The 17448-nt window shown below is 37.5% G+C and overlaps 1 protein-coding gene across 2 annotated transcripts in view; it reads left to right on the forward strand.

The window, feature by feature from the left end:
• The first annotated feature begins 16736 nt into the window (after positions 1-16736).
• The window catches only part of SLC9A7 (solute carrier family 9 member A7), a 47478-nt gene continuing 46766 nt past the window's right edge, over positions 16737-17448 (forward strand). For both annotated transcript variants that reach the window (XM_072412747.1, XM_072412755.1), the window contains exon 1: positions 16737-17144. In XM_072412747.1, coding sequence (XP_072268848.1) covers positions 16916-17144 — 229 coding nt within the window. In that variant the 5' untranslated portion in view covers positions 16737-16915. The remainder of the gene's footprint in view (positions 17145-17448) is intronic.

The following is a 17448-nucleotide window of genomic DNA, read 5'->3' on the forward strand; positions in this document are numbered from 1 at the left end:
AACCATTAAAACAGAAGTTTTTTTTCAGCAAAAGTGAACTGGGGCAGCACAAAAAGTTTACCTGTATATTACTGAGTGCAAAAAAAAGAAGGTGATTCATCAGGATCACCAAATGCAGTCATGTACCATGTTAGCCATTTATTGCTGCACAAAGTTTGTACTAAAGCCCTTTATTTACTTAAACTAGCCAACAAAGGGCATCATCTGAACTTCCAGGCTTCTTGGAAATGCTCCCTTATTAGGAGGGCCATTGACATAGCTGCACCATTGCTAGTGATCATCATTCTGCAGTGTTTGGGGCCAGCAATAATACGTCTATGGAAGTGGAAGGCTTTCCTTTTACAATGTGTTCATAACAACAGAGCCGGGGTGTAGTGGGGCCGCCATGCCCACTCTTATTTTGCAAAGAATTCTTTGGAGGTCAGTGGCTCTGGCCGGTCCATCCCCCCAGTGTCATAAGTAGGACCCTGAGGGGGGAGAAGGGGGGGGGGCAGACCGGCCAGAGCCACGGACCATGTCTCCTATATGGAATTGCAGGCTCAGGGCGGTGGGCACGTTGCCTCTCTGATTACAACCTGCCCACTCTCCCATCGCAAGTTCTGATGTCTCATGGTTCTGGTATCATGACATCACTCTGGGGGAAGTTTCTTCCCCTTTGAGTAACACATAGGCAGGGGTGTAGTGGGGTGGGGACATCATGGATAGTACCGTGCCCCCTCTTCTTTTTTTAGGGCTACATCTCTGCAGAGGAATTGCCTATCTGGCATCAATCCGAAGGTTTATGGGTGACCTCTTCTTTTCAAAAAAATTAGTTATCATGCTGCCACTTTGCTGGTAAAAATGTAAAGATTTCTCAACTGTCCTGAGGTCTCAACCAAAGTATGTGGATATAGTTTGTTCCTGAGGAATAAACAAAACCTTGGGGTGTCCTAAGAGGGTCAGGATCTGCACACTTTTTAGTATTACTCTTAACAGCTGGATTTTTTAGCTGGATTTAATGTGCCCATCCCTTCATACTCCAGCAATTCCAAATACAACATGTATGGAATGAGACCACACAAAAAAAAAATTTTTTCTAGACATGGTAAATTTTAATTAGCATTCAGAATAAATGTTCTAAGCAATATTTAATATAAGCCAGTTCCAGGTGAAAGTGTAAAAAGATCAAGGCTTCCAGGCATGTTTTTTTCCTTTATTGGGGTTGTTTTTTTATTTTTTTTTTTTTTTTTATTTGGGTGAATTGTTTTTACTTTTTCAAGATATTTGAGTTGGGGAAATGGAGGGCTGGCAGCAAAGAGTCCATAATAAATTAAAATATTTGTAATTACAGAAAAATGTAAGTTAAAAAGCAAAACATGGCTCATTACATTACATGCAACCTGACAACATTTTTGTAATATTTTAATTTGACTTTAAGAAAAGCCCTCAATGACCTTTGTAGTTGCAAAACTTGCTGATAGTTCAAAACACAGGTTCATTGTATACTAATTGAACAGCTCCCTATACCACTAGAAGAACTGTTATTTTTCCAATGCAGAAACTGAAAGGCCAGTGATACCAATATTGTGGTATCCATAGCACCTAGTGTATTCTTCTCAGAAATATATAGAGAATGCACTACAGGTACCAGGAGCCCTTTGCTTGTATGCCTTGGCATTTTATTTAGAAGTGACTTCACTTGTCAGCCTCTGGCAGCCACTAATGGTCTTTTATTTTTATTTTCCAATGACCATGCACGTTGTTTGTACTTTCGCATCAAGTGTCCATATATTCACTGTCAACTATTAAATTAGTTGTCTTTCCTGTTAGCAGTCTAAAGGTGCGTACACACTTCCAATTTTTATCGTTCCAATCGAACGACGAACGATCGATTGGGCAAAAAATCGTTCGTAAAAAAGTAACCAACGACGCCGACGAACGAGGAAAGTCGCTGGAAACGAACGACCGGACCGGCGGATCGGATTGGACGACGATCGTTAAACATCGTTCGTGTGTACGGTCGTTCGTTGATCGTCCATGTTCAGAGCATGCGTGATGAACGAACGTCCGTTCACTTTCCTGTCGTGCACATAGTTCCTCTATCGCTTAAACGATCGTATCTATTGTGTGTACAATATCTACGAACGATCGTGTCGTTACCTCTATGTGCAGGATCGGTGCTATACGATCGTTCATATATATCGTGCAGGAACGTTCGTCGTTCGTTTTCCGACGATAATAATTGGAAGTGTGTACGTAGCTTAACACTTAAAAAAACACACAAAATTCTCATTATATTGCTAACAATCGGAGCATAACACATCCAAAAAAAAGGCTAAATAAGACTTCATAAAATATGCTTAACAATATTACCTGGCTTTAAGGGTTAAAGGTTGTATTAATGTGTCTTTCTACCCTGAAAATCCCAACTATGCAGCATGATTTAGATGTTTCCCCTTTGCTTGTCTTGCTAGCTGCACCTTTGTTAGTTTTCTACCTTTGTTAGATTTCTACTGACCTTTGTTAGATTTCTACTGTATCTGATATTTAGAGGTTCCGGCACTACATGGGAGGGTCAGTCACCACCACTGTTAAGACCTCGTATCATTTCAAAATTATAAAAGCAAAATCATTGGGTTTAATTTTAAGCTGTTTTCTAACATAGGCTGTGTCATTAGACAGAAAAACCTACTTAATTAGGGAGAAAAATATTAAATTATATTACATTATACACTGCAAATTCTAGCAGCTAATAGCACTTTTAAAGGTTGCATGTATCTAAATTAATAAACCTAAAAGGCTATTGACCCCATACCTTTATTCATACATTCCCCTATCTAATAAGCATATATTATACATAAGAATAGGTATGTGAAACCATATAATGCATATATTGGTCAAGCAGAAAATCTATCACAACACGTAATGCCTCAAAGGTTGTTAAAGGAGAGCAAGCGTATCCATAAAAAAAAAAAAGATTGTAAAAGAACATCCACAGGCATGTATGAGTATATAAAAAATACAAGATTCTATCCAGTCAAATACAAAGATGGTACACTATGCATGGAAATATACAGCCCAAAGATATAGGGTAGAAATGTATCTATATCGAGAGCAAGTGTATAAATAATAATCAAACCCATGCCAGCATTATGCTATTCTGATGTGTGTTGCAATATAATATGTAAGAAGTAAAATCATTGTAAATAGCCAGAATATCCCAGTGAAAAACAAAACATGCATCAAAATTCATTAAAGTGTAATTCCTGACACCGGGTGCCCAGTGGGAGCCTGGAACTGTGGAATGGTAAGTAGGATGTATTTGTCAGTTTAGAGATAATTTAGTAAACTTGATATTTATGATTAAATCGCATTTAAAACTTATTTTACAAAATGTGCTACTATAATTTATGTATAGTGGATACTAAATATGAGGATGATATGGAAATAAATATCAATTGATTGTGATGTGGATTGCAGACATACCAGACTCTGTCTTTATCTCACTTTGGTTAAAATACTGTCTCCAGGATATTTTATATATACATGGATGTGCCTTTTACATAAAATGTCATTTCCAGGAAATATTTTCATATTACCATAAAGCATCTCTTTATGTTAAGCAGTCAAACTACTTATATATATTTCACTTAAGCTTGGAATCAAAAATTAACAAAGGAATGCAAAATCTTAGTAGTGAGGTGAGTTTAGTAGTTTTATGAATGCATAGATTCAATGAATAGGTCCATTCACAGGGATGCATGCTCATCATAGCCATCCTAGGCAATATTCCAAGAGCCACATCTGGACCTGGGAAACTGTTTCCAAAGTGCTTGTGTTGTAATATATGTTTGGCAAAACTGTAATATTCTGTGCCAACTGTAAAAAAAAAACCTCTGCTAAGCATTATTTATCGTTAAAAATCAGAACTGAACGTTTATTATTCACATTATGCTTTCTCATAGGTAGAACAACCATTTATGTCCCGTACCTTATCTCAATAGTCATCAGCCACACAAGCAGATATTAGGAGCCAGCTGAATTCATGTTACATATTACCTCAGTAGGCCCCTTTTTCCATGCTGAGTACTTTTTAAACAGGATATATTTACTGATGGTTTGTTTCAGATATCTTTGCTGTGTGGTCTGACTGGTACTTCACAGCTTTTTAAATTCTTTCTGACTAGCTACTGTACCCAACACCGAAATACCAGTCACCTTAATGCAAGACCAAATTGCTGGGCAAAAACATAAAAAAAGCATTCATATATTTCCCAGATCTTAGACTTTTCTATAGTCACTGGCATTTTGTGGCCCATAGATTTTGCTTAGTTTAAAACTTAAAGAGAAAATACTTTTAAAATCTATATCCATTTCATCTGCAATCTATATCCATTTTGACTGCAATTTGTGACTATTCTAAAATGCAAGAGTCTGATTTGTGTACAGGGTAGTAATCCCACCAAACTTTACATTGGAGTCCAGAAATAATACACACTTTGCAATGTTAATTCAACTGTAATGTTTGGTAATTTGCCCTTAGAGATGAAATTCATAACTCTTTATCTAGCCAAGTGTGGAAGATAAAGCGCTTATTCATCATGTTAAAGCAATTTCCTTCCCATCTTTCAGCTAAATCTTAACAAACCAGTGAACCCAGGAAGCTGGATTATTTTTACTTCAGATGCCATCTCCATCGAGCCCAGCGGGCCTAGGAATCACCTATTTCCCATTGTTACACTCTCCTAGAGCTAAAAGCAGCTGACAAAACCTTAAAGGTCTTCCTTTCTGTGATACAGGGGCACAGAGTGAAATAATGATGAACAACAGGACCGCAATTTATTACACAAAAGGCAACAAGGAGCTTTCACATTCTACAGGTATAAGTGTACATCAATTCTGGGCTGAGAAGCTCCTGGAGGACTTTACGGCCTCTTACCTGACCAGGCACCAGAACATATTAACAGACAAGCTGAGAAGAAAATTTGTCAGCCATACTGAAAAGGTTTTGAATTCCATCTACCAGTCAATGTTATTGCCATATGGAGAAGTCCTTTTTGCCAAAAAGGCCATTGTTTCCTTGTTGATCCAGATGTTGATGCTCTACTGTATACTAATCTGGGGATCAATTTTACCTAAATGTGAATTGGCTAATATTGAGTACAAAGTGACTGAGAGGAATAGGCTCCAAGTATTGAATCTTTTAGTCCCAAACTTCTTAAGAAGTCTTTGACAACATCCACAAATAACTAAACATGGGAAAGGTTTAGGGTGCCGATCACAATCCAGGGGAGACTATAGCGATTATGCCATATGAGCCAGGTAAAGAAAATTTACACTATATGATCCAGTCTGTCACATACATTATGGGTTAACCCACAACAATAATTATATGACATTAATTAATTGTGAAAGGCACATCGATGAGACTGCTGCTGGGTGCCATTATCTTTGATATAATGTCAACAGCCAAATCAGACTAATGTCTGACACTCAAGTTCTTTAGTATTCTGTTTCTACCAGGAGCTTTAAATAGTTATTTGGTTAGCTAAGGCTGTAAGATAATGGGCCAACAAATAGTAATTAGATATACCTAAAAGTAGAGAGGGAGTGGGCTGGGTCAGGGAATTGACTTCTGGAGTAGTTATAGTTTCTATTTCACAAGCAAATACCAGTGAATATAAAAAAGTATTTATGAAAATACACTGCGGATAAAGATTCCCAAAGAAGCAGTACAGGAAATTAACTACAGGAGGCACTGTAGACAATGAAATGCAAATCCAATAAAAAAACCTACCGGTAATTCTGTGAATTTTAAAACACTATCATTTATGTATCCATATGTTTATAGTAGTTGAAAATTGTAAACCTAATATCAGGCATATGATTCTGCATACAGTTTTAAATGCATTCATAAAAAGACCTATATTTTATATATACATTTTATATATATTTATATTTTATGTAATACTTTTAGAAAATGTTCGTAATTAAAAATTTATTGTGATAAAAATACAAACTTTTTTACAAATACAAACTATGCGACCCCCAATGGGAAAAATGTTTGCTCCTTTGAGTTATTTCACCTATACGGGGTGATAATTATCAAGTCTCAAACTAGAGAAGCATCTTTTTCTAATATTACCATTTACAAAGTTTATCATTTTACTTTCATTCATCACATGAAAATACAGCAATGAATGGCAATCATTGATGCTACACACAGAGAAAAAAGCAAACTAATTGCAGGTATTTGTATAACTACATTATACATTTTGAGTAGAGGGAATGTTGCATTGTGTTTATGTATCCAGGTGATTGCCTATATTTTTCTACTCCCAGAATCACACTTGTCCCTTGTCACATGATGTCAGTACCTTTGTGGCCTGGCAACACACTTTAGTTTTATAAGCAATTAGCATCATATGTGAAGTAAAAAAAAAAAGCCAGCAAGCTACAATGATTATGTGGCCCTTTTATTTTAATAAAAATATATGATAAATATAATAGTTTATTATTATTTACCAATAAGTGCCTGTTCAGGAGAAAGCAGAGGCCATGATGTTGCTAGCAATCCAGTATCTGATGACAATAAAGAGAGAGAGAGATCACAGTGTATTATATTTTTTGTTCTTTCTGGGTACAAACGATAATGTAAACAAAGGTACAATATTGGATGCCAAGGATCAGCGTACATATTACCAGATAAATATATTTTTAACATTTGACTGTCAAGGATTTATTGTTTTCCAGAGCTGCGCATATTTTACCTGTCCAATACCAAAGTAGAAAAAAAACATTGTAAATATAGGGGGTAAAACAAGTTGCTAGTTTCATTAAAAGTAAAAAATACATGTAAATGCTATAAATACATCTGGGAACTAGAAAACAGCGGCATCCAAAAAAGCACATTGTGTAGTGTATGAATCTGGTAATATGGAAAGCATACGTCAGAAGTATGTAATGTACAGAGTGCAGAGGTCAGGAGTGAGTAATGCACAGAGGGCAGGGCTGGATGAGATTTATCTGGAACTGACCAAGGCTGGTTAAAGGTGAATGCAAGATACTCCTCAATCCTCTGAACTCCTTTTGTTATTTTTTCTATCTACTCAACTCTAATTTGGCAGACACAAAGAGCCTGACTTAATAAAGCTCTCAAAGACCGGAGAAGACTATCATGTGAGCTCTGTGTTGCGATACATGGCCCTATGGGTTGAGAGGTAATCTAAAAAGAATTATAAAGAAGGAACTCTGCACCACACTATATCACCCAGCTGGTCATATCAGTCTTACTCCTGCCACTGCTATTGGAAGGTGCCAATCAACCAGCTCACTTCACCTAGCCACCCAAACACTGTTTCAAATAGGCAGGGTTTCAGCAGTGCTGTCTGTTTATTGCACATGTACATGTAAAGGCAACAGTTTTTTTTCTAGATTTCAATATAATAAACAGAAGGTTTCGACAGAACGTGAGGGACATCCAGCATTTTGAGTTGTCGTCTGAGTGATACGTCAGGGGAAATCCTCCAGAGGGGACACCTGTTCTGGGGGCAATGCCCTGGGATGAAAATTTTGTTCAGTGTGGAGAGATTTGCTCTCAGTTTATGCTGCGCCTGCGCCTTTAGCAAAAGAAGTAAAAGGAAATTTCCCCAGTGGAGTGCAGGCAGAACAAATTAGCCTGATGTGGGATTTAACCTTTTCCTGCTCTATACAAACCAAAACAACTTTGCATGCTTTCCAAACCTACCAGCTCTGTGTCGAAGGCTAATAAATGAGTGATGTGTTCACATACAAGACTGTGATATTTAAACAACACATACCTAGCAGTCATTAGATTAGGCATATTTGCACGATAAGGAGAAAATGTCTACTTTATCTCCCTACATTACTTCACAGCATTATGCCTGCTGATATGACATGTACATTTTAAGGTTAATGTCGGTCATTTCACGTCAATAGCATCCTTGTTGGATTGTCTACATCTACATGTTTATTTTTCTCAAAGATGGACCCCTTATTGTGTCTCCAGCTTCCTCCACAAGTTCATGGGCAAGAATGGCCTAGGACCACTCTTCAGAAACCTAAATGATCCTTTTCCTGGCTCTGTTCATTGACATGCAAGTTTAGCACAAGAGAAGACAGAGGAGCTGTCAGAAGGGAACACTGCTCCCTTTCAGTGCTTTTCTACAGACTAATGAACTTTATTCTCACTGCTCCACACTGCTCACAGATACGGCCTTCAGACAGCTCACAGATGTTATAGGCATAGAGACTGCACAGACCATGTCAAACATTATGGCTAGTCAGCACCCACTTAACCACTTCCTCATGTCTATCTGCAATATCTGCTGTGGCAGGTTTTCTCTTCACTGAAATGGAAAACTTTTTAAAAAATCAGTTGGAGTATGGATCATATTATTGCCTTACAGCAACATGATTGGCGTAATAATGTTGCAAATCTTTAATAGAAAACCACTTTACAGGTATAGATGCATTCCACATGGCCTCTCACTGCTACATTTGTCTTGGGTTACTGTGACAAGACTGTAGATAAGCTAATTTCATACCTGAATTCTGAAGGTCATCTTCGCCAAACCTAACTTGGTATATTTATACACCTGTTCAAGGCTTAGATGAATGTTTTGGCATCACTTGCAGGACTGGATTTACTGTATATCTCGCCTGTTCAGCTAAATTTACACATGATTGAACATTATAGTTACATAAGACATGCTGAAGCTGGTAATGGATAGGCTAAGTTCCAACTAGCATATTTTAAAAACATTTTTTACCTGTTTTGACACTGAAAGTCACTTGCAAAAAAAGGTTCCATTGGACTGAATGTGTCAGTTGTTTTTCCTTAATTTAACAGGCAGTAGGAGGCAGAAATACTGTTGTATGTTTTTTGGACCATACAAGCATCATCCAGGAGCAGCTTGCCATCCCTGCCATCTTCATAGACTTGAATTTGGTGCAGCGCCTTGCAAATGCCTGCACAAGTGTTGCAAATTGCTGAAAAAAGCGTAGCAGGGACAGCAGTTACTGCACCCGGGGCACATAGTTTTTGACAGCAGGTGCCTGGGTGTGGTAAATGCTGTAGTAATATACCTCTGGTCTGAACTTAGCCAAAGGCTTGAACAAATTTATCATGGGTGTCACTTTAAAAAGGCACTGAGATAGAAGATATTTGGCAGGTGCAAGTGGAGGGTTTGAGCCATATCAGCAAGGGACTCCACCCTCCTCACCTGTACTGGCAGCAAAAGTGCTGTACAATTCAGTAGACTGATTGGCTTTCTAGTTGCGGACCTACAGCACAGATTTCAAAAGTGGGAAAAGTGAGATCAATTTTTTTCTCCCTAATTTTAGATGAAGTAAAGAAGAAGAATAAAAACATTTACTGCTATCTGAGCATTCCCTTGATAGATTTGGTCTCACTGTCCCAGTGATATTTTTGGGTAATGTGGGGAAGAATTAGAACATTTGTCTACTTTTAAATCTCCTTCCTCTACTTAAGAGAAAAACAAAATTTCTGTCTGTTTTGATGGTAAATATTATCCCATAAACCTTGTCACTGTATCAGTAAAACTCTATAATATACTCTATCTAAAACTGAAACAAAATGTAAGTTTCAATTTCTGGGTAATAGAAAGTAAAAGTTTTAAGGAGGCTGGATAGTTAAAGACAACTCAGGGAGGACTGCAGTCCTAATAAAATGGGCATTAAGTAATAGTTGTGTGCTAGAGAGGAGATTTTACTGTTAATATTGACAATTTATTCACTCAAATAGATGTGTCAAATAGAGAAGAAATGTTTTTAGGATTCAAAAATATGAGGACAACAGAAATATACACATAGTGGTATTTAGTCTTGCTAGAAAAACATATCTCCAATAGTATGGTACCTTGCAGTTTAAGGTGGGAAATTAACCCCCCAGGATAACCCTGATGAAAAGTTTTTAGATGAATGATATCAGTTTTTTTTATCTTGTAGAAGTTTATTTAATACAACTAATAGTAAAATGTAAGCAGAGCAAATAAAGATTCTTGATAAAAAGATAGGGGAGATGAAACAGAAATTAACACTTTTAAAAATACCAGTGAATATGAAGAATTATCACATAAACCCACAGACAATTTTGGTCAACAAAATGAAAAAGCAAAAAAAAAGCTTTTACGAAATTCGAAGGATTATAATGAGGGAGTGGTATTTAAATGGCAGAAAAAAAATCCTTGACATAGTGGGGGAAGATACTTCTGGAATAAGAATAATAAAGAATGGGAAAAATAAGGATTGGCCACATCTAATGATGAAGAATTTAGAACTGAGAATTATGGGAGATTTTATAGGAGTTCAGATTTCAGAAAAAGTAATTGGAATGAGTAAGCCTACCAATGTACAGATAATTAAAAAGGAAGACAATTTATCCATTATTAATCACAGAATGATCATGGATGATTTCAATCATTTGAGCAAATGGATAGGAATGCATCAGTGCCCATCTATAATTGAGTTAACCATTACAAAACATACGAGAAGGAAGTATTCAAAAAGGGTATTCAGGCCAATATGAAAATGGGTCTGATTTTTTTGGGGATAAGAAAGAAAAGAATGGGAAGGCAAAGTGAGGATGAGGTATAAAAAGGAGAAAAATGAGGTTGATAAAACAGAATGGGATTTTTAAATTATGTTCATTCCCCCTTACAGAAATTATAAAGTTCTCAATTTGGGAATTAATTTTGCTCCACAAAAAAAGTTGAACGCATTTCAAACATTTATTTATGTCCAAAAATTCTTCTGTAAGAATAATGTGAAAATGTATTTTTAACTAAATCAGTTGGTGCTTCTATTAACCCAGAAATGAAGGAGGGTTCACATTTTACACATGTATTCTGCCTAATGCATCCTTATTTATTCCCAGTAGTGGTGATAATATATTTATCAGTTTTCCAGGATTTGGTTTTAGGAGACCTGGATAAATTGAGAATAAGATCAAGTGTTAATGAATTACAAATTCAGAAAGATATAGAGAAATTGATTGTCTCTAGGGAGATTGTATTTCAACCTGCTGACAAGGAGGGAGGGGGCATTATTGTTTTGAAAAATGATTATTTAAAAGAAATAAATTGCATCCTTAGTGATTTAGATACTTATTTAATATTACAAGAAGAAGAATATAAACAATCGTTGGTGGAATAAGCTGATTTTGGATTTAGAAAAATTATTTTATGATAGAAAGGGACTACATTTCAGTGACAACACAAAAATTTCCTGTTACATATTTTCTCCCAACGATTCATAAGGAGCCACAAAAACCACCAGGAGGACCAAAGATTAGTGGAATAGATGGTCTCACAGCTTGTTTAGGGGAATATATGGAAACCTATTTACAACCTTTGGTTTTACAATTACTATCTTATATCAGGGACACTAAATGTATTATTATTACAGCAGATGTGACGTCTTTATATAACAGTAGTGAACTTCACCATGGTCTTATGGCACTTAAACACTTTTTAGTTAAATCACTAATGGATAACACGCAAACTGAATTTAATTTATCTTGCCTTGAATTTCCCACACAACAAAATTATCTCCGGTTTGAGGGCACTTTTTCTAAGCAGATCATGGGAGTGGTCATGGGAGCAAAGTTTGTTCCCAGTTTGCAAATCTCTTTATGGGTAAGTGGAAAAAAGATGTCATCTAAAGGTACAGATTAGATTTATTGGTGTTTTGGGATCATTTTATAGATGATATCTTGTTTATTTGGGCATATTGTTTATTTAAGGGCAATATTAAATCTTTGAAATATTTTATAGGAGTACTGAATAGTAACAAACCTATATTATTTAATCATGGAATATACTCCCAGTTTTGTATATTTGGTTATATCCCTGTATCTAGTTTTCATGACACCTATTGGAAGAGGGCTATCCTAAAGGAACAAATAACGCGTATTCACACTACGTAGTTAACACTATTATTGAGTATTGATCTTTTTTGGAGAGACAAGTTTTTCTTTTTATTCCTTTGGAGTAGAAGCGATTGTTGAGACGGTTCACTGGAACATAAGTACAGCAGATCTGAATTAAGTTGAATAGAGAAAGACTGTCCTGTGTACCACGAGAAGGAGCTTTTACTGATTACTGATTGAAGCACACCTGAACTGTTTGCTTTGTTTCAGTCCACCTGGGACTGTGAAAGCATAGGTATGCTTGATATTCGATAATTGATTACTAGTCCTTATAAGCATTGTTGGTTTTGGATTTCAGTTTCATTTTAGCAAAACTCTGTATTTAACTTATAGGGCAAATTTGCCTTCACTTTTACTTGCAGACATCAAAAAGTGAGTATCTTCACAAAGGGCCTGATTTAATAAAGCTCTCCAAAACCGGATAAGATACACTTTCATCTGTAAACCTGGGTGTTCTAGCAAACCTGGAATAGATCTGGTCCAGGATTGAAAATATTTGCCCACAAAATGGCAAATGACTTTTAAGAAATCCATTCCAGGTTTGCTGGATCACCCATGTTCATTGATGAAAGTGTATGTTTTGCAGCCTTGGAGAGCTTTATTAAATCAGGCCCAAAGTGAGAATAGTTCCCACCTAAAAAGTTATCTCTTTTATTCCTTTCTTCAGAATGTTAGATTTATCAATAGTAAAGTTTTGATTTGTAATACAAGTGGTTTTATAACTACCTGTCAAAGTAAAAAAAAATAAGAACTGTCACTGCTGACTTGTTTTATAGGAAACATGCTCCAGAGAGATCATCCATATTTGAGAAATGAATGATTCACAAGTATGTGGATTTTAAGGGTTCATTTAAGGTTTGTACCAAGGGCCTCTACATCAGTGCCCAGGCTAAATAAGGAAAAGGGTCCCCAATTCATAATCTTTTATAACCAGTTTATCCATGGTAGTCCATATTTCTTTCCTGAATATTTTAATTTACGTCAATGCTGTATTTTACAGAAGATTAATTGAAGGGCTTGGTATTTGTGTTTACCTTTTCTAACTGTAAGTCAAAATTTATAGCTGAAACCTAAAATTTATACATGGATCATATCTACCTATTGATGCTGCAGCTAGGTATTCAGGCCTTCTTGCAATTTATTGGATCTCCCAACCCTTTTCTTTGCAATGAGGAGATCTGACAACCCCTTTGTTTGAGAAAAGGTTTTCCCAAACATACCCACCGCAGACTGCTTTCTGCCTTCACCATACAGAAATGTCAGGAGTGGGGAGTCTCCCAACCACAAATGTAGCACAAACACTTTTATAGACTTTTTTTAAACAAGGTATGATTTGCGCACATTTCTGTGATAGGATATACAGTAAATGCAACGCAATTGTTACATTGTATATGAAGCAAACTGTGCTAGCCTGGAATGTAATGTAAATATTGTTTAAAAAGTCTGAATCTCATTTCCTTTTTTTTCCACTGCAAAAGCTTTATTTAAGGTTAAGCAGAAGATACAACAAATGACACAGGTAGCATGTAAACTCGTCAAAAGTCAAACAACATTAAATATAAGAGCGTAGAAGGTAATTCCACATTGCATATGAAAAAGCATGTACAGAAAACAAATTCTGTAAATTAACACACAGGAGGATAACTGAAATTCATTTTTGAATATTATTTTTGGATTATCCTTTTACTGTCTTTGTGGGTGATACGATACCTAAAGGACCTAACAAAACCTAATCAAACCAAATATTGATAGATTTGCTAGAACACAAGGCATGCTCATGTTTCTTTTTCAATTTTATTATCAAAGCTAAAAGACATTTGGTTTCTCTGGATTTTTATATTTAACGTCCAGTTTTTTTTAAAAATATCTTCCACTCTACATTGTCTTCATCAGTTTAGATGACTATGTTTGCATGACTTGCTCGCATGTTCATTGTTCTTGGGATAGAAGCATGTTGTCCAATGAGCCTTATTTATATTTGCCACAATTCTTCTTGCTTATATTTTGATTTGGCTGTCTCATTTGATAAAAAGGCAACCAAGGTGAGTGAATCAACATTTAAGTCCCCTGGATATCACAAATTATGAACCCATATTGCTGTGATTTATGAATTCCACAGATTCTAAACAGTATAAGCTAGGCAATGGTAACAATTTTCACTGGATCTTCAACATGACATGGTTTCCTGATGCACTGCGGCACTTTTAGGGCAGACTTCATTTGCCGTTACACCGTTGTGATTTACCAATGCACACAGATGGGGGAACTCACAGAATGGTGCTTCTCTCTCCAGCAACCACAATTCCACTTTAGTCCCTTTAGTCTAATTGAAAATTTATATACATTTTTTCACCAGAAAGTCCCAGTGCTGCAAACCTGAATATTAAGTGCATTGATATCTGATGAGCTGCTGAAATCAAATGTGAAGACTCTTTTGCAATTGACCTGAGTGTCTTCTTGGGAGATTTCACCAGCTCTGGGTTCCACAGAAATTTTACCAAAATGACAGGGATGTCACACGCAGCAATACTCAAGACAGAAGTAAGGTTATTATAATTCTATTACAGTAGAACCATGATTATCCGGCACCTACGGGGATTGGCCAATTCTTGATAAAGGTAGTTTCCGGTTAACTGACGATAATTCCTTTTTTCTTTTTCTCAGCCATTCAGCACTAGACTTGAATAAGGAGAATTGTCCCCATTTGCCTCTAGTGCTGAATGGCTGAGAAAAGGAAAACCCTGATGGCGCTTGAGCCTTCATCAGTGTTTCCCTTTTGCTCAGCCAATCACAGAGTGGATCTCTGCTATGCTGACAGCTCCGCTTTCTTGATTGCTCCCACAGCGCTAGCAGAGTTGTGGCATGTGTGCTTAGATGCAGAACACATGCCACAGCTCTGCTAGGGTTGCAGGACCAACGAAGAAAACGGAGCTGTCAGGTGCCGGTTATCTGAATTTTCCAGTTATCTGAGTTCCGGATAACCGGGGTTCAACTATTTTATTTTCTAGGTACCTTTTTCACCTGCTAAGGCCAGATGATTTAGGAGAGTGCCCAGAAAATGCAGGCAAACTTTCCATTTTTGCAGTGTCTGAAATAAACTAATTGTATTACTTTATTAAATTAAATGAGATAAAAGTAAATAGGCACATGAAAACTTAAAAAAGTGAAATAGAATTCTGATTTAAAGTGGTGCCAAACTTTAAAAACAAAAGATTGTGAACCATCAGGTTCTTTAAAATGACATAGTCTGCCTGCTTGCAATCTTTCATTTATATTCACCTCTCATTGTTCCGTCACAGGTGACACCTTCACCTGGTTCCCCTCTGGTTTTGGGATCTTGGGTTATCTTGATTGGCCTGACCAGAGTTGTGTACAGAAGTTCATTCATTCCTAGCAGCTAGGTATGTGGGTATGCCACATTCACACAACAGTGTACAATATAGAGAAGATTGCAATATATGTTACAGAAATTACAGAGACGTAGCCTATCCTTTCTGCAATAAAGAACATGCTGGCTCAAATCTTTTTACGGTTTCCAGCTTTGAGAAACCCATTTTTTATCATTTTGATTAGAGTAAGAATTAGTTATAATCCTTGTATGTTTTTTTTTTGTCATTTATGTGTCATTATATTGAAATTCTTTAGCTCTTTCTGTCTTTAAGATGATATTTTAGTAAAAGAGTAAATTATTTTAGTAAAAAGGCTTAGATCTACATATATATTCATATATCTCCTCTCTGGTATTCCACTACCCTGACTCTCTCCTCTACAATCTATAATGAACGCTGCCACCTTGCCACCTACCTACCCGATACACAGCCTTACCACCTACCTACCCCATACACAGCCTTCCCACCACTCCTCTTCTGCTACATTTCTTTGGCTTCTATTTCACCTTAGAATCAAATTCAAGCGCCTGTGCTTTGCCTTCAAATCCCTCCACAGTTATTGTCCCACTTACATTTCTGACTTGGTAAAAAAATACTCCCCCTGCCTCTCTCCACTCCTCCAATGACCTACTAATGACTTCCTCACTCATAACCTCATCACACGCACGGTTATAAGACTTCTCTAGAGCTGCCCCAACTCTCTGGAATGGTCTTCCTCGTCCTATTCGGCTTGCTCCTACTTTCTGCTCATTTAAAAGAGCGCTCAAAACCCATTTTTTCAAATTTGCCTACCTGTCTTCTTCTGTCTTTTGAAACCGTCATCATTTCTCATCACTCCATATCTCCCATCCTATTGTGTGTAAATTCCCCCACCTACTAGATTGTAAGCTCTTCCGGCAGGGTCCTCTCCTCCTGTGTCACTGTTTGTATTTGTCTGTCATTTGCACCCCTATTTAATGTACAGCACTGCATAATATGTTGGCGCTATATAAATCCTGTTTGATAATAATAATGATAATAATGTGTGTAAACATAATTAATACATTATTACAACACAGTATTTAGTGCAGACATATTACACAGCACTGTACAAAGTCCATAGTCATGTCACTAGCTGTCCCTCCAAGGCTCACAATCTAATATTCCTACTATAGTCATATGTCATATTAAATACAGTTTAAGCAATTCTAGGGGGAAGCTAATTAACCTAAGTGCATGTTTTTGGAATATATTTATGTGTGTGTTACCGCTGTGGTTCCGCACTGCTAAATCCAAGGCAGTGGCTGTAGAAATAAAACAAATGTGTCATGTCTGGCCCCCCCTGTTAGGGGCGTGTAAGTGGGTCGGTCCATCCTGGGCTCGTGCTGTGCAGTGCAGCTCGCAGTGGCGATGGCTTTACAGAGGGGATTCTGCGCATTGGAGATTCCACTCGTACTCCTCGGCAGGGGGAGGAGGAAGGAGAATGAGTGCTGCTGCTGTTGTTGCTGAGCGCTAGACATAAGCCGGCGTGGGATTGATTTGCTCCTGCTGACACTGAGTCAGGGAAGAAGCTGCGAGAATCTCGCCCTGCAGAGCCATGCACAGCCTCCTTTATCTGCTGATCCCATGGATCCCATGGACATATGCTGAGGATAGCGCCATGGAGGAGATCGCTACCGAGAAAGAAGCAGAAGAAAGCCACAGACAGGATAGTGTGAGCCTGCTGACATTTATCCTACTGCTGACCTTAACTATTCTCACCATATGGCTCTTCAAGCACCGACGGGCTCGTTTCCTGCATGAGACTGGGCTGGCCATGATTTATGGTGAGACACAATGACATCCAGGCATGGAGACCAAGCTTCTATGTATGGTGACCCTGAGATGACTAGGTGCCATTGGGTGAAATCATTCATCTGGGTTGTGCTTGGATCCCACTAGAGAGTCCATTGCCTTGTGGGTAGTTGGCTGAAGTCTTTGTTCCTGGCTGGGGCACACAATAAGTAGCAATCATTTTGGTTTGAGCGCTAGGTAGGGCCTCCCCATGGTACTTTGCAGAGGTGGGGGAGTGGTGATGGGATCTTGAGCCAGGATGATGCTGAGGATATCTTGCGGTGGCTCATAAGACTG

Source organism: Pyxicephalus adspersus, chromosome 1 (assembly GCF_032062135.1).
Source record: "Pyxicephalus adspersus chromosome 1, UCB_Pads_2.0, whole genome shotgun sequence".
Taxonomy (NCBI): Eukaryota; Metazoa; Chordata; class Amphibia; order Anura; family Pyxicephalidae; genus Pyxicephalus; species Pyxicephalus adspersus.